Source organism: Heliangelus exortis, chromosome 9, assembly GCF_036169615.1.
Source record: "Heliangelus exortis chromosome 9, bHelExo1.hap1, whole genome shotgun sequence".
Taxonomy (NCBI): Eukaryota; Metazoa; Chordata; class Aves; order Apodiformes; family Trochilidae; genus Heliangelus; species Heliangelus exortis.
In genome coordinates, this window is record NC_092430.1 from 21,305,715 (window position 1) to 21,333,594 (window position 27,880).

The following is a 27,880-nucleotide window of genomic DNA, read 5'->3' on the forward strand; positions in this document are numbered from 1 at the left end:
GCATACCAGAGGAATTCCCTATACTTCACAGGATTTTAAGAAAGGCGATAGCTTGGTCTCAAAAGGTAACCCCATAAATGCTATACCACCTGGATTCCATTTAATGAGATTTAGGAAGGATTAGGTATTTCACAACAGCCGAGGTCACAGCTCAAAATTTTCTATCCTAGACATCATTAGAAGGGAAAAAAGAAAGGCATAACACCATATGTACTTGATCACAGAATGAGCTCAGAGGATCACTGGAGAGAGACAGAGAAATCCCTCAGAACTTTTACTGAACAGTTCTGAGAGCCAAGTGTTGAGGTTTTTCTGAGGAGCTCCAGAGCCTACTGATGGGTGTGCTCCCTCCTCTGCTCATCTAGGACACTACACAAAGCAGTAAAGCCTCAAAATTTTGCTTGTTAGCTCAAAAAGCAAGATCTACTCTTCTTAGGAGTAAAGTCCACACAAATGTAGCCCATTAGGAAGGCAGCTGTCCTGTCTGCATGGTGTACACAAATGGTTTGACACTTAGGGTAAGAGAAAAAGCAACCTTTTCCTTGGCCATGGGAGAGGCAGCATCATCTGGGAGATCTGCCACGTGTTGGGGACAGCAATTAGGGACCTTGTGACATGCATTCAACCAGCTTTCTGCAAGTCCCTCCAGCAAGGGGGGGCTGATGGGACAAAGAGGGAGCAATTTCTGGGTGTTGCAAAGGTGCCTTTATTCTGTGGCTAATGGGCACGCAAACAACATCCTGAAAAGCTAATTGAAAGAGAAATTATTCCAAGAAAAACCACAAATTGAAAGCAGCACAAGTGTAAAAATGATACCATTACCTGTAAATTATCTTGTATTTTCCATCCCTCCCTTTATCTGATAAGGCAACCTCGTAGGTACAGGTGTAAGGCAAACCATTGTTGTGTCTATCTGCATTTAGGAGGCCAGTGGGAGGTGACCAGGAAAGTAAAACTGTTCTTGCTTGAATATTTGTGACCTGTAAAAGAAAGAGATTGCTCTCAATTCCAAGAAAAACAGGGTCTTCTAAGTATTTGGGTTTTGTTTGCATCTTCACGATTGATTTCTTGTAAAAAGGAAGTGTCAGAAATAGAGGTGAAAAGGGTCAGAAATGGTCATCAACAGAAAAATACAGATTCATGGCATAAACTAATCTTGAACAGATGAGGAATATAGAGAGATGTCCCCTGCAGTGAGCTGCAGGATGCTCACACCAGTCTGGAGGTACCTGCTGCTGTGGCCATTACCAGAAGGCAAGTGGAACTAAGTGAAACAAAGACTTAAGCTTATAGATTGATTTGTACACAATTATTTTTCTAAAGCTTTTGTTAGGGAGATTCTCTAATAAAACCCAGTTGGTTTTTTGTTGGTTTTTTTTTTTAATCATCTTGCTCCTTCTTGTAATTTGAAACTGCAGTCATTCAAGTGCAAACAAATAAACCAACCCCAATTCAATCTGTAAGGTTACACCGACTCAAAAGCACAAGGGAAAACCATAAGACAAGTCCAACTTGTCAATTAAAAATTACATTGCAAAACAATCACTTTGTGCCCTGAGAGAAAAGCTGCACAGATCAACTCCAGACACCCCTGGGTGCAGCTCTATAGTGATGACTCAATAGCAGATAGGTAAAGATTCTCTTTTAATAAAACAGAAAAAGTATCTGCACCTAAAGAATTCCTTCACCTCACCAGTGTAGCTGTATTTTTCTAGAAACTCAGGTCTGAATATCACCAGAGTGACCAAGCTCAGACAGGGCATCACCTTTCTCACCAGGAGATCCCCTGGCATGGTGCTGGAGGCAGCCAACAGCAACTTCCCAGAGAACAACCTTCTGTTATCAAGCCAAGAAAGAAGAAATAAAAATAAAATCCACCACCACTGTCTCAAAAGAACTAAAAACCTGGTTGAATTGGTTGACAAAGACAGCACAACATTTTTAGGCACACCTTCTGAAAAAAGCCCAGGGCAGCCTCAAAGCCTCTATAGTCTCAAGCTCTCTGCCACAGATTCTCCACTTATAATGAGAACTACTACATTTTCCTTTCCTAATTGTAGTGAAAATGTAAAGAATTTTTTTTTAGCTAGCCTCCATGAAGAGGAATCAAAGCACCAGTTTTGTATTCCTTATTCCTTTCTCCTATGCATCAAATTTCATTGATTCTATTATTTTAACAGATTTTTCCCAACACACAGACACAACGCTGTTATTTTAGAAGGTGTAAGATGAATGATGCAGGTGCTTAGTTACACATTTCCTGCATTTTTATTGAGATAATTGAAACACCTTACCTGTTGATTTGGTAATGAAATATTAGCAATCAGCTTTCAGGGACTGCTTGTTTACAAATCCAGCTTCTGGTTATCTTTATATAATGGAGAATTATTTCACTTCTCACATGAAAAAAACCATTGCTTCCAGCTGAAAACCACAGCAACTGCTGTGTGTGATACCAGTGTATCAAGCAGATTCTTTCTAAGCAAGTCATAAATCTGTTTTTAACAGACTGACAAGTAAGTGACACCACAAAACATCTCATCTTAATTTAAGCACCACGCTCTCAAAAGTTCAGGATTTTAATTTATAGCAGCACACTTCAGTCTTGCCAAGAAAGAAAACCTCTGTTCAACCTAATGTGAAAAAGTTTCAAGGCAAGAAGTTTTTTGGTAGAATCAACCTCTTTTCTTGGGTAAAAAATATAAACATGCAAATTCTTGTATGAATTCCCATGGGATTTCTTGCTCTAGCCACGTTTTTCTGATGCCATGAAATCAGTGTTTGCTTCAAAAACTTGAGGCAGAGTAAACTGCACAGGTTAGACAGTTTACAAAGATCTCAAATGATTTAAATAAAACAGGTAACTGAATTTTTTGAGATACATTTATACACATGCATATGAATGAAAGAGTGACGAAAATGTTCAGAGCTAGAAGTCTGAATTTGAAATAATATTTTGATCAGAAAACCGGAGAGTGAGATTCAAACAGACTTTTTCTTTTTAACATACATCACTACTATGCCAGCTCAGCCCATCAACAGTTTCTTTTATTATGGAAATATGCTTGCATAATTGTTTTTCATAAATTCAGACAGACTTGGAGCTGGAGGCACGACATCCTGCCAATGTTCTATCAAAATGTTTCTCAAAATGTTTTTTCTCTGTGACTGCTCACAAGGACACACGTATATATTCTGCGTACAGCTCTGCCCTTTGATGAACTCCAGCAATCTGCCACAAGTCAGGTCTTTTTAGAATTTCTTAAAATAAGACAAAGCATCTGAACGGGCTGACTGCTGTTAGGCTGTAATTCTGCAGGCAGTGTGCAGACTTTTCCATGCAGAGGGTAAAAGTCCAACCCCCAGGTGCTAACGTTGCTCCAAGCTACATCATGAACTTCTTAGATCTGGGGTCCAGCACGGCTGCTGGCCTGCCTTGCTGCTGGCATGTACAGAGTGCTGGGGTCCAGCTTTCAAAATAAATACCAGAAATCCTGACACACAATTCCTAGCTGCCCTGAGTACACAGAGCAAGGCAAGGAAAGCAAGCGAGGGGTCACCGCCTGCACGATAAAGTCGGGAAAGGCAAATCCCTGCACTCCCTGGCTCCAGCAAGCAGGACTGAGAGCTGCACGTCAGCCCCAACTGGGAATGGATTTATTTGTGTGGTTGGAGATAAACCTATCTGCTGCTAAGAGGCTCGATATGGTATCACATTCACCTGCCAGAGGCATATCTCTTCCACACCTGATTTCATGGCCAAAGCTACCACCTAACTTCGCTGAGGAACTCCTACCTGGAGCAGGAAGCACTGGTTTTGCTGAGAAAAAGGGGAAGGTAAATAAATGGGGGTTTGATTTGTTGGGAGTAAGAAGCAGGCACTTGCAAACCAGCTCAGTAGCTTAACTCCAACTTTTTCTACCCACCTCTGGAAAAACAAGGACCTTTGCACTGACAGTGAGCAGCTGGACAGACCCAGCCCAGCACTTGTCCACATCGGGATGGTGGGCTCAACATCACTGCCCAGCTTGGAGACAAACACTTGGCTGGGAGTAAAAACTAGTTTATTGTTTGTTAAGTGCTGCTCTAACTTCTATCCAAAATACAAGTAGCCAGAGCACCTCTTCACAGACTGGGCAGGAAAATCTCCATGCTGCTCTCTACTTACCCCAGCCTGGCTCATCCATCCACAGAATTACTGTGCTGGCTTCCAAGAGGACTGGCTTGGCCTTTTAGCTGAGACCTAACAAAAGATTCTCCCACCCAGAGTTTTGTGTGTCTGGTGAAAAGCACAGCTAATTAGTTTCTGAAAACTTCTCAGTTTACACAGTAAACTCCTGCTTTCTATGCAATCAAAACTCGGCGGTGTAAATAATTATTTTATAAAAGCCCCTGGGAAAGAATCCCAACTCCTGCACTACTTTAATAAGGTTACAAGACTGATGAATATCGGCCCTTCCCGGCCTTTCAGGTAATGAACAATGTTCCTCTACAACTTTCATTATCTTTCAAATTCCGGGTTAGCATTCACAGGCATCGTGTGGTTCAGGGATTTATTGTATGTGTGAGAACAACACTGCCAGCAACATTCATGTCCTCCCTCCAGGGCAAGGTATGAAAGACTTGGGGGTCAAATGAATTCACGGTTATTACCGGGTCGAGATTTTTGCATTGAAACTCTGGCTCTAATCCTGTAATTTTAGGAAAAAAAAAAAAAAAAAAAAATCTGAATGATTAAATATGAGTTTTGCTGCAGAGCAGGTCAGCAGGAGCAGGCTGCTTTTGGGAAAGTCAGGCTGATGGCTGAGCTCAGCCCCACAGCATTTGGTCCCTGCAGGGGGTGACATCCCCCTGAGCCCTCGGCACCAGCCACGTTGCCCCCTGCCACCTTGGAAACCCAGAATCAAGTTTCCATTTGCTTTAGAGAACACTGACTTGGTCTGCAGCAATGCAAATTAAAAATATATTTCACTTGCAGTAAAAAGTGAGGAAAGAAACAAAAGGCTTCTTTTAAAATTTCTGCTGTCAAACTATGATTGAGTTTACAGTCTGGCTGCCTGTCTCTCAAACACATAACACACCATCTCCTATCAAAAACAGACTTTTCATGCATTCATCATTTTAAAAGTGTGGGTATTTTATACTCAGAAAGGCAAGATCGACCTTGTCACACAGAGGTACCTGGGCAAGCCAGATTAAAGGTGGTCCCAAGAGGTATCACAGCTGCAGATTGTCCTGCAGGACACACTTAGAGGGTTAATCCCTTCTTCAAAACTTCTTCAAATGACTTCAAAAAGTGGAGCTGCTGGCCTGGACACAGCCAGGCCATGTGCTGAAGCCACGGTATCCCTATGGCCTGCAACTGACTTACTGCTTACTACCCTTTCCTTTTAATTGTGCCATTTCTTTCTACACAATTGTCTTTCTCTACTTCGGGGTTTTTTTCATTCATACAGGCACAAGGCTCACCAAAAAATATGGCCCAGCTGACTATTTATGCATAATTATCAGATATAATACCAACTATGCCCATGATCATTCATAGCAATTAATGGTTTGTGAGACTCCTATGAGCTTCATTATTCACAAATGCTGAAGTTAAAGGGAGGAGAATAGATAAATTAAATGTCATAGTTATTGAACTATCATTTGTATGTTTGAGATTTTTTTAAAAAATCCTATTTTTGAAGTGATTACAGGAAATTGTTTTTATTTATTTTTAGAGTTTTTGCTCCCCTCTGCTTTAAATGCTCTGGTTGCCATAAATCTAACTCCACAGAGTTCAGAATCCTGCCAATTGCTCCAAGAACTTTCCTCCTTGTCTGTATAGATGCAAGTACAAAACAACACATTTTTCATTTCAGCTCTCCAGATCCTTGTAAAAGGCATCTCACTGTGATGAGTGACATTCAGGTAGTGCTGAACACAAAAATATTGATTCACTCTGTAAATGAACTGGCCTGACTCTGCACTAAGTGCACTTCTTTTATTTTCTGATCTCCCAGCAACTCTTCTATCAAGTGTTCAGCTTGGTATTGTCACTTTTTTCTACACAAAATAAAGCAACTTTCCTCCTTGCAATCAGGAACTCAGGCTGCAGCCCCCTGGTATTTATCATCTCTGCAGGGCTGGTTTAGATTCTGCCTGGCTTTGAACTTGCTCTTGTAGATTCCATGACAGTGGGATCCAACACCTACTGATGGAGCAATTTAAGACCAAACACCTTTTGTATTTAGTCAGAACAAAAGCATCCAAAAGAAGAGACATTCCAAATAAACCCCAGCCTGTGCTCACACCTGCCTGACCCTGAGCTCTGCCATTTCTGCATCTAAGGAGCAGCCACCCCCCTCTATGCTCCCTCTGTACAACTTCTTTTTATCAGCATCGACCCAGCTAGGACTGAACTGAGTCTTCAGATGAGCCTTCCAGATGTCAATTTGTTTTGTAGAGCAAAGGAGACAGAAGTTCCAAGACACAGCAGTCTCCCTCTCCCTCAGGACAATTTCTTCAAGTGGCAATGCTTGCCATTCATCCAGATCCAAAAATGCCCTTTCTGGTTTTCATTTGAGACCCCAAACTGGAAAAAAACCATCACATTCAAAGCACTTACAACCAGATTTATTAATAACCTTACCTGACTGTGGTCATACCCAGCACAGTGATCCAATTTCCATTACCATTCCCATGCTTTTATAGCTCAGACAAACTTAGAATATAGTAATTGCCATTGAACAATAGAATTAGCTTAATTTAATCATTATTATGGACATAAAATGCTCAGGACAAAATTAAACTGAGGGGAGAGGGGGAAGGAGCTATGTAAAGCAGCCCAGTGTGCTGGGTCCCCCATGGCAGTGGGAATACTGGGAGCTGGGCTCTGGCAACAGGCAGCTGGGGTGATTCCTGCAGTGGGCAGAGCCCACAAATACCCACAAGCACAAAAGATGCTTCAAATTTATTCCCACTGCCTGTAGCCCAGTCAAATGAGTTAGATATATACAGCAACAATCTATTATTGAAAAAAAAAAAAAAAATCAGAGGTGCTCCCCCTCTGTGAAATCACCAGTATGACACAATCTGTTTAACACATTTGCTATTTTTTTTTTTGTGTGTGTGTGTGTGTGTGTATTAATTTGGGATCACATACCTGTGGTTTCTCCATTCCAGAAAGAATGTCTTGAACTCTTTTTGTTTCTGAATCAAACTCTGCAAAATAGAGAATGTGGAATAGAAAGAAAAATAAATGACCAGAATTAAACAAAAAAGTCAGGTATGTCAGTAATTCTTCAGAAATTTGTAAATAGGAGAGACAAACACATTACCTGTACAAGTGCATCACCTGCTTTGCCCTTGTCAGTTTAACAGATGCAGTTACAAGGTTTAATATTTTAAAAATTCATTATAAAAGCATGAAAGGAGAGAATGAAACTTCCAGTAACTGCAGGTATTCAGAAAAATGGGATTATTTCTAGAGGTGTCTTCCACAAACAATGATATTAATAGGGATTTCCTTTCACAGAGCATCACATCCTACTTCCAAAGCTCAGCTATTGAAGAGGCAGGGGGGTTCTACAGCTCAATTACTGCAGAACCTGATCCTGGCTTGTTAACCAAACACATTTTCACCCCACCATGGGCTGCAGAGTTGAGCCATCCACCAAAGCATCAGGCTAACAGAGAGGATGAGCATCCTCATCCCATGCAGGGAAAGCCCAGCCTAGCTGCTCAGGTGCCTGACCTGGCACCCACCCTTAAATGCTGTTATTTTTTAATGCTCAGAGCTCTTTTAACAGATTATTTTAAACTGTGGAGGTAATAAAGTTATGCCAGGCTAACTGGGATGCCTCTCTTGCTGTAATCCATCATCCCTCCCTGAGTCTTGCACTTGGTCCAGCAGCTCTCGCAGGGGCTCCAGAGCCTTAGGGCAGGCTGCAAAATACTCTCCCTCCACCAGACTAAGCACAGAAGGTGCTGCAGAGGCCATCATCTGAGTGGTGGAATCAGTCTCTTCCCCATCCTTCCCCCCAAAAAAACCATCTTGAGGTAAAACATCAGCTTAGAGTAATGAGGTGACACAAAGCAGCTTTATTCCTTTTGGACTGCAGCACAGAGAGGCCTCACTTTCCACTCCAGTATTCTCTAATGGAAAACTAGGAACATATTTTTTCTGGATTGGTCTTTTTTTTTTAATGTTAATGTAAGAAGTTTTCTAGCCAAAATAGAAGAATACATCACACCTGAAGCAAAATGATCAGGACCTCTTCATTAAAAACATGTAGATTTGGCACAGGGAATAAAAAAAAATATTACTAAAGAAAACCTGGTAAGATCAGATGAACAGCTTTCACAGATGATTCCCCCAAAGCCTGACCTACTTCTCGTAGCCCAAGAATGTGTCTTTATTTTTGTCTGTGACCTGCTTTAAGAAAGTACATCTTCTTTTTAAAAATTCCATGTGCTCAGCTGCCAAAAAATAGAGCTGGCTGAACACTGATGGCAGAACTCCAGTGTAAATGCCCATCACTCCCTACAAGAATGCACCTTGGTGTGGAGTGGGAATGACAGATCTCCTGTTCTATGCATTTCTGGATTCCTTTTAGTCTCAGCCATTTGGAAAAGAAAGGAGTAATAACAATCCAGGAGGAGAAGATAGTGTGATTGATTTTTTTCCACAGCAGATAACCTTTACAGTGTACTCTGAAGTGTATCAACTGGCAGGATCTAGCCAGCACAAGAAAATACTAGAAAACTACACAGATGGACTAAAATGGCTAAGAAAAAAGTTGAGATGCTGATCCAAGTGAACATGTCATCCAAGTCTGAAGGGTTTCAGAATTCAAGGTCCCCTTCAGCATCAGAACAGAAGTAGGACTGTGCCACAAAACCCCAGATCTGGAAATTGTGGAAAATCCTGTAAGCTTATCTTGAAGGGATGCTAATCAGAAGCAGCTTCTGCAACTACAGAGTGCAACAAAAATGCTGCTACTATTTTATTGCAAGTTTATGGTTATTATGTCACCCCTAATTACAACCCCCAGAAGCTAAGAGTGAATCATTCTCAATCTCAAAGCTCAAACATGTGGACTGAATTTTCTTCCCTCTCTCTGCTCTCGAGCAAGGATGCTATCTGTATCACACTAAGCAGGAGAGGAAAATAAACCCTGAAGGCCAAAGTAATCTCACTTCCCTCTCCTGTGAAAAATGATCCCTTTGTACAGTAACTAAGTCCTCTGACCCTTACAGGTCAGGGCTGAAGGTTCAAACTGCTCCAAATACAGGAACTGACTTAAAGACCTAAGGGAGCTGGGTATACCTAGCAAATAAATAATCCTAAAAAACCCCAAGTACTTCAGACTTCTCAATGAAGAGCCCTACTAGAGAAATTTTATATGTTAGCTCCTCAAATATATAGCTTGTTCCCAAGGAGGAGGCTCTGAGCACCAGATACACTGACTCCTTGGGTTACTAACAACAGGTGGACATTTAAGTGCACAGTGTGGATATTTATGTCACTGAGAGTTAATACAGCTAAGCTGGAGGTGGGAGAAGAGAAATCTTCACCAAAGATTTTGGGGAGGGGTAAGGAGGGAGTGAGACACAGACAGGGGTGAGGTGAGAATGTGAGTGCAAAACAATGAAGAATTTAAGTTAAAGCTGATGGATAATATGTATTTGGGTGGGTGCTGCATCACATTTTCTAAATAAGATGTCTCAAGATGATGCACACAGACTGACCAACTGTCTGATACCCCCTATGCTGAACCTCCCCAGGGGTTCAGAGTGAAGGCTGGGCAGGTACGAGCCATCAATTTGCCCTCACCAATCACTTCATGCAGATAGAGCCCATCTATCCTGTGTTGTGCTCTTGCTAATGCCATGGAACCTTTTACAAGAACAGCACAGAAAGAGAAGTCTGCAGGCAGAAGTGCCCTTTCATCTCAAGCTTTGAAATCACTGTACTGTACAGAAAGGACAGCGTGTGCCTTAGAGTTCTGCACTGAGCTGAAACAAAAAAAAAAACCTCAGGAATAATAGGAAATGCCCAGTGAAAACAGAGCAAAAGTAAAATTCAAGGCAGAAAGCAATAAACGTGCCTGAGTGATGTATGTAACAACATCAGGGAACAGCTCAGGTTGGAAGGGGACCTCAGGAGAGGTCATCAAGCCCAATGTCTGCTTGAAAGCTAAAAAACCCCCACTGCAAAACTACCCCAGGGAAAAACTTGCTAATAAAACTGAAGCCAACCTTTTTTGGAGACACAGAAAGTAGCTCACACAATTGTCATTTTCTTTGGGTATTTCAATTACTTAGCTTCCCATTTGAAGAGACATAAAAAATTCTCAGGCTTCTACAGCTGGGTGATCCCCTCTCAGTAATAAACATAATTATTCTGTCTCCTGAGCCAGATTAAGCTAAGGAGAAGGAGATGTGTGGTGAATCCCTACCTCAGTAGGAAGCTGAGCTTACCTGCCAGCCTCTCTCATAACACATTGTCATGACCAAAAAAGAGGTGAAATCCTTCTGAATAGAAAACGATAGAGAGGAAAAAACCAAAAAAAACCCCAACAAAATCACATGCTCTATGTTGATAGTACAGAATTGGTGAAAAGCTGTTTTTCTTAGATCACTATTACTGTTACCACTGAGGATTCATCTACTGGAGTAGCTCACTGGAGCATTTAGGGATGTGAAGCCATGAGCACCTCCCAGACATCAGACACTGGTGCAAAGATGAGGAAGAACAGGAGGAAGTTAAGAAGCAGCCTTGATGTAAAGCAGGGGACAAAAAATATCAGAAAAATTAGCTACAACTGCTTGGGAAAGGTGGTGTGTGGTTGGGCATTATTCACCTACTTAGAACTAACTGTCCTTGAAGACCAGAGAGTTCATCTGCTTTTAAATATTCCTCTTTCTCAACTATTTGAGCAGGAAGTACCTGGCAGTAAGAGCTGTGTATGCCAACCTCCAGACATTAACACCAGGGCTTGCAGAGACACATGGTGCTTCCCTCCTTTGCCACCAGCAACAGAAGTCCAGTGATGTCAAGGAAGGGCCCAAAAAACACTTCAGGTCATTGTTCCCTAATAACTTTTCCTCTCAACATCTGTTCCCCACATCTGCCATGGCAAAACTCTTCCTCCTTCTCGGAAGCTGGGGGTGGGGATGAATTCCTTGTGAATGCTCAGTGGGGTCCTTGGAGGGACAGGACAAAAATCTGAGTTATCCTGGAGATCTCAGTGCCTCATTGATGTTATAGCTCTCCAAAGCTATGTTCTCATTCCCAGGCTGGGGGTAATTTGGATCCAACATTTCAGACAAACCTTTCACAGCCGAGAGGCCAGCTGGAAGACCTGGACCATATCGAACCTTGCATTTTGGTCATATCTTTTTTCTTTTTTTTCAGAGTTTTGGGTCACAACCAAAACTCCACAGATAAAACCAAGAGTAAATGCCCCTAAAAATTAAATACTTTCTCAGCAGCTGTTTGGTGCTAGCAGGGTTTCAGTGCTAAGTCTTGCTGAACTAAAGCGTTTTATTATACGCTTCTGTTGGTGTGCATCTATGTTCCTTTCTGCACGTAGAGTACAAATATAATTTTCAGATCTTTCCAACCACACATTTGAACACGAAGCACAGCTTTGAAAAACAGACAAGAAAAACTACTTGTCATTTCAAGGTATGTTTGAAGCTTCCATGAATAGTTTTCACGTTTGCGTGAACAGCAGCTGTGTACGTAAATAGTTTGCAAGGGCTAAAAGCTCTAAACTAATTAAGATTTTCCCACTGCAAATACAGATTTTAGGTTTGTTCTGCATTCTTTCCTTCACAGGGAGGAAAAGGCCCAGCTCAAGACTTAGCTTCTGGCCACAGAAAGTATTTACTGTTTCAACAGCCCTTCCATTCCAAAGGAATGACATCAGCACTTGCACTTTGCAAACTATCAGGCTAATTCTCAAGCAGAGCTCCATGCTCACAGATATGCCAGTCATAACATGACATGCTTTCTCAGAATTTGTTCCAGATTTATTGGGGCTGTGACCAGCATTAATGCTAGGAAAGATCTTTCATCAGTCACGTACCACACAACCTCCAACCCTCAAGAAAATGAAGTCTTCAAAACCCAGGCAAGCTCCTTTGTGAGCTGCCGGCCAGGGTCAGAGCTTAAGACACAAAGAAGGACACACACAAAGACTTTTTTCACCTCAGAGAATTGAAGAAATACAAATGCAAAAACTGCTGGGGCAAGAAGAAACCTAAACCTGGGGCAGGAAAGATGCCACACTGCAACTAGGTCACAGAAACCAGGACTGGAGGAGATGAGACGTGGTCATCAAGCCCATCCTCCTACAACCAAACACAACCATCTCTACCTCAGCCATTCCTGATGCACGTCTGCCTAGCACATTAAAAAAAAAATTTAAAATAATAATTAAAAAAATTAAAGTAATCTCAAAACTTCCTCACCTCAGCAATCTCCTCAACCTTCCCTGCTTCAACTTAAACCTCTTCCTTCTCTCCTGCACATCCATTGCTGAGGATTTCATCACCACTGCCTTCTTTATTCCTACCTTTCCCACCTTTTTTTCTCTTTAAACAAAGCAAGCTCATTTCTTCCAAAGATTGTATTTACCAGATTACAGATTCTGCTTCCTTCTGTCCCCTGGAAGGTTTTTAACTTGGTCTCCATCCTTCTGAAGATGTGGTACTCAACCTATTCCAGCCAAGACCCCAGCAGCATCAAATAAGAAGCAATGTACAAACTTCCTGAATTCACTCTAAAATTTCCTCTCTTAGTGTATATGAAATAACCTGACTCCTGGCTTTTTCAGTAAAAACACAATAAAAAATTAAAAACCAGGTTTGAGAAAGACTGGGTAAAATGCAATACTTCTTGCTCTTGTCAAATAATTTTTCTTCCAAGACCATTTAAGTTGTCATCCTGTCATGTCCTCCTCCCATCTTCCTTAACCCACACCAAGCACTCTCAACCCCATCAGAGCCTGATATGGACTATAATTTAATCAGAATCAATCCTTATCCCATCCTTCAGCTCCTTAATGAAAATATTGAATAAAATCAGACCCAGGACAGATTCCTGCCTAATCCAATTTCTTGCATCTTTCCAGCTTGTCAGGCAGGCAGCCCAGGGTAGGGCCATGGATGAACAGCAAGGATAGGTGCTGGCTGACAGGTCTGACATTGGGAAGAGTAAATCAAATGTCACCCTGAACACACAGAGCTTCATCCTACTTTCTGCAGCACCACTTCCACAGTGGGCAACACTGGGGAGCTCTTCAGAATCAAGAAATATGAATAAGAATGAACAAGAAATATTCTCGAACAAGACATATTTATCCTCTAAATAGTCACTACACCATGCTAAAATATAACACACCAAGGAGGATTATTAAGCCTACAAATACCTGGAAGAGATTTCTTTATATTAAATATCTCAAATTGAGTCAATCCATTACTGCAGCTCCCATGTCCAGGGTAGACATCATTATCCAAGTTAAAAAAAAAAAAATAAATAAAAAAATCCAATCATTGAAGCATGATCTGATTTTTAATAATTTGCTGTGCATAAGCATCTCACATAAGTTTCCATTTCCTAGAGCCTTCCCACTGTTGATACCTTAATGATCTTGCTAAAAAGCCTTACTTAATGTCCATGAGCTTACCTTTCAGTACATGACCCCAAAGACCAAATTACATGCAGGTAGTAAAAAGTCAAGCCACTCCCTAAATAACTGAAAACAAACAAAACCAAGGCAAAACTGAAGGCAAACAAAAAACCACTGCAGAAACCTCAGTAACTGACATTTTCAGATCTCAAATAAAAACTCAAATAAGAAAAAAAGAAATCTAGCCATCCTGACTCACTGGAACATAAAGCAAAGGAAAATCGAAGTGTTTGCCTCCACACCACTGTAATTCAGGCATGAATTTAATTGCTTGTTTCAGAGATGTCCTGGCCATAGTCCATATCTATTAACCTGACAGTTTTACCTTGACTGCCTCCAGTATCTCTACTGGAAATGGGGCAGGATGCTCCAAAATACTTGGAGTGCAAATTCCACTCTCTGCTTCAAGCCATCCTCCTTCAACAAAAAGATTCCTGCTACTGCCTGGCTAAGCATCAGATATTTTCACATCAAGCAGATGTAGAAGCACTCACATGTACCTAATGAAGTCACTTCTGCTTAAAAAAATGTTTAAAATATAAGTAAAAGTGCATTTAACCCTCTCTGTCCCCCATTTCACTTGGGATGGAGCAAGGAAAATAAAACCAGTTGTAACCTGCAAGGGAAGTGAAACGTTGGATGCAAGGGAAAAATGGAGTGTAAGGGACATACTGGGTTTGTTTTTCTCTGCTTCTTTGCTGCTACTGCTGGAAGACAGCAATAACAACTACTTTATTGGCTCAGGATCTGAGTGAATCCCAACTGTGAACACGCAGTTGGTCCATTAGAAGGCAGAAAAGGGCTTTCTTGGTAAAACACAGTAACCCCCATCTCTATCACATACATTTTACATCTTAAGAAAGCACTTTGGGCATCCCACAAAGAAGATAACAGGGGCAATGGGCTGCATATGGCTGCAGCTGGCTGGTTTTGAAGGGACACCAAATTAAACAATGACATAACCCACAGACACAGCAAAAGCCCAATCTGTTGCAAGAACAAGCCACTCACACACAGGACTTCTTCTTGGAGAGCTCTCCTTTGGACTTTTGACTTGATTTAGCTCGTTTTCTGTGTCAAAATTATTTTTGTTATTTAAAAAAATTTTTTTTTCATTTCTGTCCTTGTTGAGTACCCTTTTAAAACCAGCCAAGCTGATTCATAGCCAAGCAGCAAACCAAGAATGACTAGTTAAAATTCTGTTGATTTTGATCAGGCTGTTATGCTCTTCTGAATTGTGTTGGCATAGGCAAAAACTCCTGTTTGAGCAGCCAGGCAAGCATCCATGTGTGCAAGCCAGGTGGAGATAAGCTACATGGTCATGTCTCCTCATTCAGGTAAATCCTCCTATGTGGGACAACTATGAAAAAGGTTGAATCTTTGCAGCTAAAAATCTTCAACCTCTCCAGATTGCTCTAAAGTGCTTCTCTTACCAGCTTAGTCTTGACCCTTCTCTTACCAGCAGTTGTTATTATTGCCCTGGGGCCCACTGCAGGTCACCAAGTGGGGTATTATCAGACTGAGGTAAATAGCTAAAAAAAAGGATAAGACAGTCAATGCTTTCCAATCAAGGAATGATTTTAATAAATCCTTGTCCCTCCCTGTACCTTGCCTAAGGCACAGGAAGGTGCTAGGGGCTAATGAGAGGACTATTACAATGTGGGATTTATTTTAAAAAGCATTACCTATTTTTCTTTCTTGACTTTCTTCTTTTTCTCTGCCATTTCTGATTTAGTTGAATTTAGAGGAACTAGGTATATATTTGATACAACTTTGCAAAACATTTTTCTACCTGATCCTTCAGGTGTTTGTAAACAGTCTGTCTACCTGCAGTTACTATTAATGCCAAGAAAGAAAAAGAATTTTTCTTTTTATTTGACAAGGAGCCTGAAAGGCCCTCCTAAAATTTTTCTGGAGTCCCTGACTCCCACTTCTTGGGTAAAAATCTGATGTTTCATTCCTGCTACAAATGCTGATCTTTTCCTAGACACAAAGAGGTTGTTCAAACCCCTCAACTTTCTGCAACAGTTGGGATGGGTGGCACTGCCTGCCCCTTAGGGTCTTTCATTTATTTGTGTATTTCATTTATTAATGATTCCTCCCTCTTGGTTCTCCTCATTCCCTGCCACTTCAGCCTTCACTGCCCTTCAAGAGCCAGGTTACAACCTGGCACAGCAGCCCCCAACAGCCTTCCAAGCCTGATGAACCAAGTGGACTTCCAAAAGAAAGAACTCCTGCATAGATCACCACCTTACAACTATGATGAGCTCAAATTTCCATGAGTGATGTGACCATGAAAGCCTTCAGGGCTCTCCAGGCCAAGGCAGGAGGAGGGGGTGGCCAAGATGCCACCTGAAACACCTGAAAGCCCTCACAAGGACATCTGATGCCAGCTGAGGAATGATGTTATCTGGAAATTAAAGGTTCCTTTCAACCACAGCCAGAGCTTGAGCTTGGAAAACACAAACAGTAAAAGGAGTCTCACGACTTCTCCTTGCAGTGATGAAAAGCACAAATTTGACAGCACTAAAAATAACATTTTCTCTTTGCCACTCGGGTCATCGGTGACTCTGTTGCATCCCCACCACCTGATGGAGAAGCAGCAGACAGCATGGGTATGGATGTCCCTGTCACTCCCTGAGACAGCCAGCAGGTTTATCCACAGCAGAGATCCCCACATCCTCTAGGAATCAAAGTGGAAAGCACAATTCCTACCAAACAGAGCCTTTGGCAAACCTCCAGTGTCACCAGTGACTGCTGCCCCCTGCCAATCAAGAAATATTTTTTTCACTGAAATTCCATCTGCAGTGCAGGGGGACAACATCACCAGTATTGAGCCCCAAAATAAAACTTGCCCTTCAAAAATATGACCCTATGAAAAATGGCCAATAAAAGCCTTTGATAATCCACCCATAACACACAAAGACAGCATTTCCCTGATCAAACACCAAGCTAGCAAAATGACCTGCAAAAATTGTGTATTTGCACAGGAAAACAATCAGACAGCCCAGCTGAAATGGACTCCATAGGAGCTCCAAACTTGGTCAGGATGAAACGGAATTCCTCAGCCAAAAGTAACAACCTCCTTGGCAAGGAACCTTGTAAAGCCCCTGGGTCTGCTACAACAATATGAAGGCAGCACAACACTTCCCCAGGGCAAAGGCATAAGGCTGCCCATTTTAGACTAAGCAACTTTGAAAAAGCAACTGCAAGCCAAATTTTACCCTGGGTCCCATCTCCTGAGCCTTGCTTGAACCAAAGAAGAAATTAAGGGAGAAATGGTTTCCTTAGATTTCACCAGAGGGAATAAAAAACACATTGGGATGCCAGATTTTGGTGCTAGCCACTATTTCACTCTCAAATGCAAAGTTGGAGAGATCTATTCATCCCTTATGAGAAAGTAAGCAGAGAAAACTTCTCTAAAACAGGATAAAAGCAGAAAATGTGTCATCTTGTTCTTGATTTTGTGTTAACATTTACAGCAAAGCCAGAATTTTACTTCTAAGCACTGCTCATACTATCTGCATGTTTTTGAGAGCTTTTAGACTCTACAGGAAAAATCTACTTTTAAGAAAGAAAAAAAAATTATAATGCTCAAAACACAAAGCCTTTTCATGGAGTCTGCACTGGGATTTCTCACTGTCAACCTAGTGCCTGGCTGCAGAGTCACAACATTTTTTGAAGGAATCCCAGCCTAGCTTTTCTGCTACTGCTGTAAATTAGTGACCTTTTTATTTTTTTATTTTTTTTCCAGATGAAAACTATGACATAATCAGACTGCAATGAGTGGTGGAAGAGATCACAGTAATCCAGGACAAAAAAGAACACTTCTCTTTCCACTCAGCCCAGGCACTACAGAGCTTCCACTCCCCTCTTTAAATCAATCCAAACACCTACAGACTGACAGTGGAACAGAAATAAGTTTTCATCCTCATGACAGATGACAATCAACTGACTAATCCCAGCCCAAATTGTCTGGCAGTCAAGTTTGAATGATGAGCTACAATTACATGAGCTAAAACTGCATTAAACAAAACATTTCATAAAGATGAGGCGCTAAATTCCTACGATGTAAAAGTAAAAAAAAAAAAAAACATGATATGAAGAGTAAACTCAAATATGTTTAAAAAACCTGATCTATGACTTCTGTACCAATTAAGCATCAGTGAGCTGGAAATACTGCCTGTGCAATTAGCAGTTCTGTATGGGACGAGGGCAAAATACAGTCTTGGATATTTGTACAACCAGTTTCACCACTGAGAATCTTTCCAAATATTTAAAATATTTCACAGAAATATCCACCTGATTAAAGCTTGCTGGGAAGGTTTCAGCAAAGCTATAGGAATTTCAGCTCGATCTGGGTTTCATTGCCAAGATGAAATTCAGGCAGAAGTCACATGAATCACAGTAAATCAAAGCAGCTGCTTCTAAGCAGAGCTCCTTACAAAAAAAACCCCAAAAACAAAAAAACCCCCAACAAACCAGCAAACAAACGACCAAAAACCAAAAAACCCAAACCCAACAAAGCAAACGAAAAAAACCAAAACCAAACACACACACAGAAATCCCACAAAAAACCCACGTTAATCTTCAGGACAAAAACTTTTATAATAAACCTTGGAGAAAATCAAACTGGAGGCTCCATTTTACAAGAAGGTCTGTCTGTTCTTTTATTTGCTGCACTCAAAGAATCACCCTGCATTTTCAAAAAATAGAGGTTTTTTTCCCTTGCAGGTAAAGGAAAACATACTGAAGGTCACAAGACCCTTGGAAATCAAATCCCACCCTTCCTCAGAAAAAGAAAACTGATGATTTTGGAAGCTCAGCCTTGGAATTCAGTAAACAAACCCCATTAACTTCAGCAGGACATGAAATTTCATTTCCCTGCCTTTGAGGAATACACAGATGGACATTGTTCAGAACATCTGGGTACACAAATAAGGGTTATTCATTAAATTATTACACTTAAAGGTGTTTTATTTTTTATACTCCAGAGGGAGGAAATGATCTCCCTCTTCCCTATAAATACTCTTTCCCTTCTGGCTCAATGTCCCAGTTATTCCCAAATAAGGGAACCATGGTTCCCTTCCCTTGCTGGTGGTCCACCTTATCTCCTCTTAACTGGTGAGAATACACTGTTTATCTTGCTCTGAAGCTCTGAGCCCTCTGTGTAACTCTTCTCCCCAGCATGGGGATTTAACCACTGAGCATTTCAGCAGGATGAAAATGTACTTAGTAAAATTTTTTTTTTTTCCTGCTGGTTGGATATCTATAAATTACGTAAACTCCTAGGAAAAAAAGGGTCTCGGATTTCAAGTCTTCTGGATTTGAGTGTCAGTTGCAGCAGAAGCTGCAAATTCTTGAGATAATACAAAGATCCTTGGGGGGAAGAGGTTGTGCCTTATGTTATTCAGCACCAACTCCCTGATAAATCATGGAGCAGATATCCTACCCAGCTCCCCCTGCCAAGGAGATCCTGCTGGAAATGCCAGACAAGGGCAGGATGAAAGCAGATGAGAAGAATATGGGAGATTGCAGGAGTTGGTCAGGAAAACATTGTGCAAAACAGCCCTGGGGGAAAATTCCAGCCACCATGAAAAGGGATTTTTAATCAGGTCAAATGAGAGCCCCGGAGCCAGATTTCCTCACACTTTACTAGATATGCCCTACACTTTCCTGGGTGGACTTTGAGCTGTTTTTATAGGCAGCTAACACACTAACCCAGATTAGGGAGCTCTGACTGAGATGTATTTTGTCTGAGCTTCTGTGATGAGCCTGAAAAATATAACCAGAACCATGGTCACCCACTCTGCCCTGATGGAGCCTCAGAGCTCAGGAGACCAACTCTCAGAGCAGCTTCCAACCGTGCTGGATGATACATATTCACAGCCACCCTGATTTTTTGGTTGTTGTTTTGTTTTGTTTTGTTTTTGTTTGGTTTTGCATTCCCAGCTACAAGAACTCTGGATGAAATAAAGTTTGAGACATTCATGTTCTCCTTTAAAATGAGCTGAGTCTCAAGATGGGAAAATGTTGTGCCATTAATTTAAGAGGTGATGCTCCTATTTAGTTGATGAAGATAAATAATCTCTTATCAACAACTTCTGGTGCCCCAGTTACGTAGCTGGCTCCTTAATCTTTGAAGATAAGTGCATAAAAATAGGGTGTGAGTATCTCCTCCCCAAGCCTCCCACTTTGCAGGACAAAGAAGCCTTCTGCTGGAATGAAGCAATGTGGTGCAAAAGAAGGTAGGATTCAGTCTTCTCAAAAGCTTTGAGTTTGTTCCTGCAGTATGGACACTCCAGGAGATTCCCTCCATGCTCGTGACATTTTCCATGCAGACAAGATTTCACAAGCTTGTAAATTCCTGGAAATCATTTTGCACATAGAGGACTTCAAGAAGGAACTACCCAAAGCAGCTTGACACAAATCCCTGCTGGGTTTTTGGGCCGGGCAAAGCATTGTTGAAGTAAGGAGCTTTTTAGCATTGGGTAGGGACTTGCTCTTCAATACCACTGATCTGCATCTGAAATTCAGTTTTTGTTTTTCTCTATCAAAGCCCCTTGATGCAAATCAAGTTTCAGGAAAGCAGAGGAAAGGGAGATTTGCTTCTCTTCCCCAACACAGTGTCTGTCTCTGCTATGTTGGATAAATATCATAGAATCATAGAATTGGCTGGGTTGGAAGGGACCTCAGAGATCATCAAGTCCAACCCTTGATCCACTATCTTGCCAATTCTTTTTACTGAAGAAAAGACATAAATTAAGCCTGATCTGGATAAATTCCTGCATGCATACAGATCAACATGAACTTGTGATTGTACTTTGCTTGAACTCTGCATAATCTCAACATGTTTCTAATATATTCATCAGCCTATATAAAGCTCACTTAAGGAGTTACTTCATCTGACAATTAGGTGGAATATTCTTTGGTGCTCAATCTGTGTGGCCCAGCTAATGGAGTTGGCACTGGCACACAAAGGTGTAACATTCTCAGCCTGTTAAATATCTTAAACTCATAACCATTTTATTTTCTGCTTGGACAAACAATTTCACAGCCTATTATGTCAGAGAAAATACAAAAGATAAAGAATGTTTAAGAAGTAGAAGTTTTTCCAAAGAGAAACAAACAAAACCCCAGGCTCGGCCATGATGTGAGAGAGAAAATTGAAGCATAAGAATATCACACTGGAAACTCCCTGGTGTCACAACTTAATTGTGGTTTTTCCAGTTCAGGCTCGTGCCCTAACAAATGCATCCTATTTCCTCTCCCTTATTAAAGCTTAAAGAAAAACAGCATGCACACAACACACTGTATATATTCCTAATCAGATATGTCTAAACAAATCAGCCAAATACTATTACTTGCTGAAACTATTCAAAAAATGCAGCAGGAACAGGAATACTCTTCAGATTTCATGTGTGATGCTGATCTATATGCACAAGATTCAACACGTCTCTGTTTCCAGTAAATATTGTGTTTCACATTTCATTTCTTGGTACAATACTAAAATTCATCTATCCTGACAGATGTATTTTAGTCTTCAGAGTGTTTTTTTCCTTGCTACTAATAAAATCACTGTGTCAGTTTTGATGGGTTGTCTTCAGGAGACAATCTTGTTAAATCCCCTTATTTTATAGAAACAAATACATTTAAGGAAAACCAAGGAAGCTGCACTTATGTAGGGGTATTTTGTATGTCAGCAAGAGAACCATTTATAACCAAATTTGTCTGCAGGATATTTCTACATCAGTATAACAAAGACCTGTATTAGTATGTACCAAATCACCAGTTCTTGGCTAAAAGAACATACAAGTTACATTTATGGCCATAGCATTTCTCAGCCTCTCTGATGGCATGTGATGAAACTGCTCTTTCAAGCTTTTAAATCCATAGGTACACAGATAACAGACAGATACGTGGCCCAGTAAGCTTGCAATACAGAGTCAAGACCAAAATAGAAAAGAATTGACAGGATCTAGAATGAGTAAGTAGAGGAACTTCACCTGGTTCCTGTCTGCATTGAATCACAGCTCCCTCCATTTCCCTTTAAGTCACAGAAAAATTAATACAATTTAAAAACAGAACAACAAAACAACACCAAAAAATCCCACTTTTCCTAAGTATATTTAGATGTTATAAAGAAGAGAGGGTGAACAGGAAAGGTTTGCCTCAAGAAAGTGTCAGCTCTATTTTTTTCAGACATCATTACCCAGTACCAGCAGCTTGCAGAACATGACTCCCACAACCCAGGGACACGTGTTGGTCCCTGTTCTTGCCAGCATCAGCCCAGGCCATACCAGTCAAATATATTCCTTCACCTCAGAACTTCTGGTGTCCTGAGTTCACCACCTTAAAAATGCTTTCATAGTAAAACTGCCATGGTTAGAAAGTTCTCTTCCTAAGCCCATTTTCCATGTTCCTGATACAGTTACCTCAAAGAAGTGAGCACAGAGTCAGCCATCTCTCCTGAGAAATGTCCATCCACAATGCAGGCAGGAATATGAGGCACCTGAGGCACTGTTTTTTACCTCTGGAGTACCTGAAGGCTGCTTCAGTGCACAAAATCAGCTTTACAAAACCTCAGCAATAGGAAAGTGACATCTCTTGAGTTTTTAAGCTGGTTGTGCACACAACAATGGTGCTACAAAACTTTATGATCCTTTATAGCCTAAACCAGCTCTTTGAACTACTAAATAATTCCAATCTTTTTTCTCTCCTCTCTGTACCTAACACATGGCAACTCCATCTGCAAGAAAGCAGCTGCTCAGGGAAGTATAGCAGGTACCCAGTCAGCCTACCTCACCTGGCGCAGCTGAAAAGCACCTCAGCTTTTCCAAAAAAGCCAGGTAAGTCCACAGAGAGCAGGTCAACAAGTGGGTACCCAAAGGACCAGGCAGAACTAGATTATTTGTCATGGCAGGAGAGCTGGGTGCTGGCGGAGGAGCAGGGCTGGGCACACAGGCTTCCATCCAACAGCATCTCCATCTCAGCTGCTGGAGTGACCACTGGGCTAAATGGGCCCCTGATCTGAGACCTGGAAGGGTCAGATCTTCTCACACCACAAAAAAATCCTCTTTAGAGAAAGCTTACACAAAGGTGCACGCGATCCCCTGGAGCTGCCACCCTGCCCAGGCTGGGTCTGTTTATTCTGGCACCCAGTTCCCAGCACCCACCCAGCTCCTGGACAGGATGCACATAACAATCCATCTCCTGCTTTCAACTATTACCCACTTCAAGTGTTTTAGTTTTGGCTCTCCAAACTTCAATGAGGATTAAAAATGAAAAAAGAATTTTATCTGATTTGAAAGAAAAAAAAAAAAAAAAAAAAAAAAAAAAAAAAAGATGTTTTATAAAGGAATAGGTGAAAGCATTGTAAGAATGCTCAAAACTGCTTCTGTTCCCACAGCACTTACAACCACACAAAACTTCTCAAAACTACCAGATCTACTACATGACCAAGAAATGAACCACTGAGTGCATGTGAAGGAAGTGACTCAGACTGCAATGCATAAAGGACAGAATGAATGGGACAGGATTTCCGCTTGCAGCTCTTTTTACATGGCAAGGCTCCTTTATTAAAAAAAGAAATTAAAAAAATCCCACAACAAAAAACCACAAAACACACAACCAAAAAGCCAACCCTGATCCCTCCTCTCCCATTCAGTTTTTACAACAGCTTTGCAGAAAGGCTACAGTATGGATTTTAAATGAGAATCCCTGAAAATATGCCTCCAAGTCTTCAGCCTGCACAAGACAGCATCCATCCTACCACAGCAATAATTGCTAATTTTCCAGGCAATTATAATTTTCCATTTTTTGCCTTAAAACAACAAAGTTCCAGCATAGCTAGAAATCTTTATATACATGTGCACCTCCCAACATAAAGGCACAATGATGTCAATGGAAAAGGTCAGAGGAAATGCACTTAAGTCCCCAGTCCAAAACTGCTGTTTCCTTACTAAAAAGAGGTCCTCATGCTACGCTGACATGGACAAGGGTGCCTCATAGACATACCAAGATATTTTTGATGTACCAGAGAGTACAGAGTGGCAGGGAGGAGCACAGACTGGATGTGCCACTGAAGAACCAGAAAGTACTCCTGAATAATTTCCTTACAGTTTCAGTACTACTGATGATGCTGTAACCCCATTTTTTCCACCAGAGTTGTATCACCTTTTTGGGAAACCCCTGGTTCTATGAATATTGGAAGGAGGAAGTAAGTTATTGACACATGGCAAAATTTTCCTTGAGCACTTACTCAAATGTCATGGGCATAATACATGCAGGGAGTGTACATTTTCATGGGAAAGAGTGCATTATAAATGTCACTAGCTTGTGTCCTGTGATTTATGCCATCTTTTTAAGAAAAAACAAAACAAAACAGATTTGTCCTTCCATTGCATACTGAACATTTTCTTCACTGTTATTCTTGCAGTACTCTGTATTAACTCAGTACAGCTGCAGCAGAGATTGCTTGGAGATGCTCAGTAAAGAGCAACACATCCCTCAAAGAAATGACTAAGGAGAAACAAAGAACAGGACAACATTTACCTGTCCCAAATGCCATCATGAAGATCACATTCCTCTACTGATTAAGGCAGCCCTCAAACTGCCTTACAAAGAGTGGGCACAGATGGCTGCCAACTCCTACCCATTCTCCCAGTGCCCAGGCCAGGCTTTGCTTCCCAAAATCCCATTCCCTCAGGGAAGCAATCTCCACGTGGTGCTGTAGCACTGTGTACCCAGGCACACCAAAAAATCCTGCAGCAACCAAAATTTGGGATGGTGCAGGTCTGCTCCAGCTGTGTCCCGGGCTCCTAAAGCCCCGCTCCTTGGCAAGTGGCTTGGGTGATGGGAGCTTGCCAGGAGCTGGCTCATGGGATTGATCCCACAGCCAAACACCTAAAATAAGCACACCAGCTACCACAGCACAAACACACACACACACACACAACCAGAAATAAAATGATAGTCTATAAACCACAGCACCATTTGGATTAAGAAATGCAAAGGAACCCATTGCCTCCAGTTCTCTCTCACCTTCCTTTAAGTTTTACTCAAAATCCACACATTCCTCCTCACCTCTTAAGAGCTCTTTGGCTCTGAATAAATTTCTAAATACAGACTCTTATTCTCTACATATAACATATACATATAGTACAGTTTTTCCAGGCTGTTAAGCAACTTTGGAAACTGCCACACGGAGCCATCGAATTTTTAACTATTATTAGGTTTGAAGGGATACAGATCCACAAAACACACAAGTTTAAAAAGCTTTGCTGCTTACTGTTTCTGCCATATTCTTTTTCTTGCCTATCCTGAACACAGTCATCTTAGCAGCATGAATCAGATCTGCCAGCTGTTCCCAGATTGCTTTAACTCCCACTCCAATTACCTGTATGGCTGTGCTTGTCAAGGATCAATCAATAAATAACCAAATAATTAAACACAAAACAGGGAAGGTAAATATAAAGCAGCAGTGATGATTAAAAGCTTCTAAGTATCAAGCCTGTAAGTGGAAGCTAATTTTAGAGGTTTGTTTGGTGAGTTGGCTTTATCAGGAGGGTGGGACAACTGATACTTAATGGCATGGTCTCCTGTTTTTTTCCCATTTGGGAAGTTTGGGGGAAGACTCCATAATTTGCTGTTCCCAGTTTTAAGGCCCTTTCTGGCTGATGGATTGGTTTTCTTGGCATCTTAAAAGTGCTTATGGTCTTCTGCTGGAGCACAGCAGAATAGTCCAAGAAAAAAATATTAGACACAAGGGTTACAGGAAAGCCTTAAAATAGGTATTTTAAAATTAAATTTAGATTATTTTAAAAGTGATCATCCAGGCTGACTGAGTACCTGCTGAAACTACACTGCAGGTTAGCTGTTAGACTATATTTTATTCCTGGTGCTTCCACACACCTCATGTATTCCATCACAGAACAGAGTGAAAAAAACCACAGATAAATATAAATAATAATATTAAAGTCATATAAGCTGACTGACAAGAAATAATTAGGAAGACTAATGCAGTGAGTAATTTTCTTAAATTAAAGCATTCCAAAATAAAGCTTCTTGCTAATTCTAAAGATCCTGAAGCAAATCCATGCTATCAGCACTTTTATAAAAGCAAACAGCCAAATATACAGAAGAGACCGATAATGGGAAAAAAAAATGTTGTATGCATAAATGCACACTACAGATTTCAAAGTGTGCTACATTATAAATATCCTAAATATGCAGGGTGTAAGCTTGGTTACTATCTAAAAGTTTTTTCAGGCAGTTGCTGTTGTAGCTGTCAGCAAAGAGACAGGCAGAGAAGAGAGAGGATGAAAGGTATAATGGATCATAACAAGTTAATGAGCTAAATTTAGGTAGAACTGGCTATGTGCAGAATGGTTTGTGATAAATGAGTGACCTAATGTTATATTGTGAAGTCTCAGTTTTTTTAATTATAAGCCTTGATTTGACTAATTCCAATGGCTAAGCTTAAGCAATTTCTTCCCAAATATTTTCTGTTTCAACTAATTGCATTTCCTCTGAACTTGCACATGACCAACCTTGCATTTTTCACCAATCACCTCACTGGAAAGTTTACTATATTTATTTAGGAGATGCAAAGTACTGATACCTAGTAGTAGTCAGGTTCTGATTATAGCCCAGTTACCCATAAGCATTTTTGTGAAATGCCAAGATGCCTGTAGAAAAAGCCAGGTAAAACCAAGAATTGGTTTTAGAGCCACTAAAATGATCAGAGGGCTGGAGCACCTCCCCTTTGAATACAGCCTGAGGGATACTGGGGTTGTTCAGCCTGGAGAAGAGGAGGCTCCAAGGAGGCTCCTTAGAGCAACCTTCCAGTATCTGAAGGGAGCCCACAAGAAAGCTGGGGTAGGGATTTTTACAGGGTTGTGTAGTGAGAGGACAAGGGAAAATGGCTGCAAACTTGAAGAGGGGAGATAGAGGTTAGATATTAGAAGTTATTTTCTGTGAGGGTGCTGAGATACTGGCACAGATTGCCCAAGGAAGTTGTAGCTGCCCCCTCCCTGGAAGTGTTCAAGGCCAGGTTGGATGGGGCTTGGAGCAACTTGGGCTGGTGGGAGGTGTCCCTGCCCATGCAGGGGGATTGCAACTGGATGAGCTTTAAGGTCCCTTCCAACCCAAACCATTCGGTGATTCCATAAAAAGCATTTCTGTTCCCAACAGATAAAAAAGAGAGTGATGCTGCATTTACCAGGGAACAGTCTTGAAAGATGAGGATGCAACCAGTCCATCTCACCAAACAAATATACCACAGCAAGCTTCAATGCTCACATTTCAGTCCAGACTGTATTAACACTGTCTTCACAGTGCGGGTGGCAACGTTTTTTTGGCATAGTCACTAAATCCCTACATCCAAGTGGCCGCCGTAAGCCGGAAAGGTGCAATAAAAAGGGAATTAAAAATAAATAAAACTCTCTTTACCGTGTGGCTCTTGCTCATTTGACTTTGGGCTGCTCCTTGCTCTGCGTTCTGGTTTCTTCACTGCTGGAGCCCCACCGCCTCCTCCGCTGCTCGCCCCATTGTGGCTCTTGGCATAGCCATTATATACAGTTGCACAGCTGCCTATATGGCTTTTGTAGATGGATGAAGGGGGACTATTCAGACGGTTCTGGCGATCAATCTGCCTGTCTTTGAGTTTCTTGTGCTGTGGTTTGCTGTACTGATCTTCCCTGGTAATATAGCTGGACATCCCGTATAGTGGTATGATTTCTGAAATGAGAGGTTTCAAACTCAGGTTAACTCTCAACACTCAAATCACTCATTTATTTATTTATTTTTTTCAAAAAACTAAGTTCCTGACCATCTGTAAATGAAGCAATAATGACAGATTTTCCTGGAGATGGGTTTTATAACAAACCAAAGGGGTTTTCTCCTCAAAAAAGCTTTTCCGTAGAACTGATACTTTTTTTTTTTTTTGTATTATATTAAACGTGCTCATTCGCTGTTTGAGATTTTTTTAACTATTTGGATGAGCACATATGAACACAGGGGACAGGTTTGTCCCCCCTTTTTCAGTCTTTCAGCGACACAAATTTCAAGGAAAAATCCAGGGAGACTTCTATTTAGGAAAAAGCCTCCAGAAGTTCCCAGCAATTTAGCATTTTCTTCCCCAGGGCTGGAATAAACAGAAGCAGCTGAGAAGTTCTGGTTTCAAGCTGCCATCA

At 41.2% G+C, this 27,880-nt stretch overlaps 1 protein-coding gene across 1 annotated transcript in view; it reads right to left on the reverse strand.

The window, feature by feature from the left end:
• Positions 1–27,880, reverse strand: part of FNDC3B (fibronectin type III domain containing 3B) — a 184,435-nt gene that overhangs the window by 58,043 nt on the left and 98,512 nt on the right. The window contains exons 6-8 of the mRNA XM_071752654.1: positions 27,138–27,425; positions 7,148–7,206; positions 823–980 (exon numbers count right to left, since the gene is read on the reverse strand). Coding sequence (XP_071608755.1) covers positions 823–980; positions 7,148–7,206; positions 27,138–27,425 — 505 coding nt within the window. The remainder of the gene's footprint in view (positions 1–822; positions 981–7,147; positions 7,207–27,137; positions 27,426–27,880) is intronic.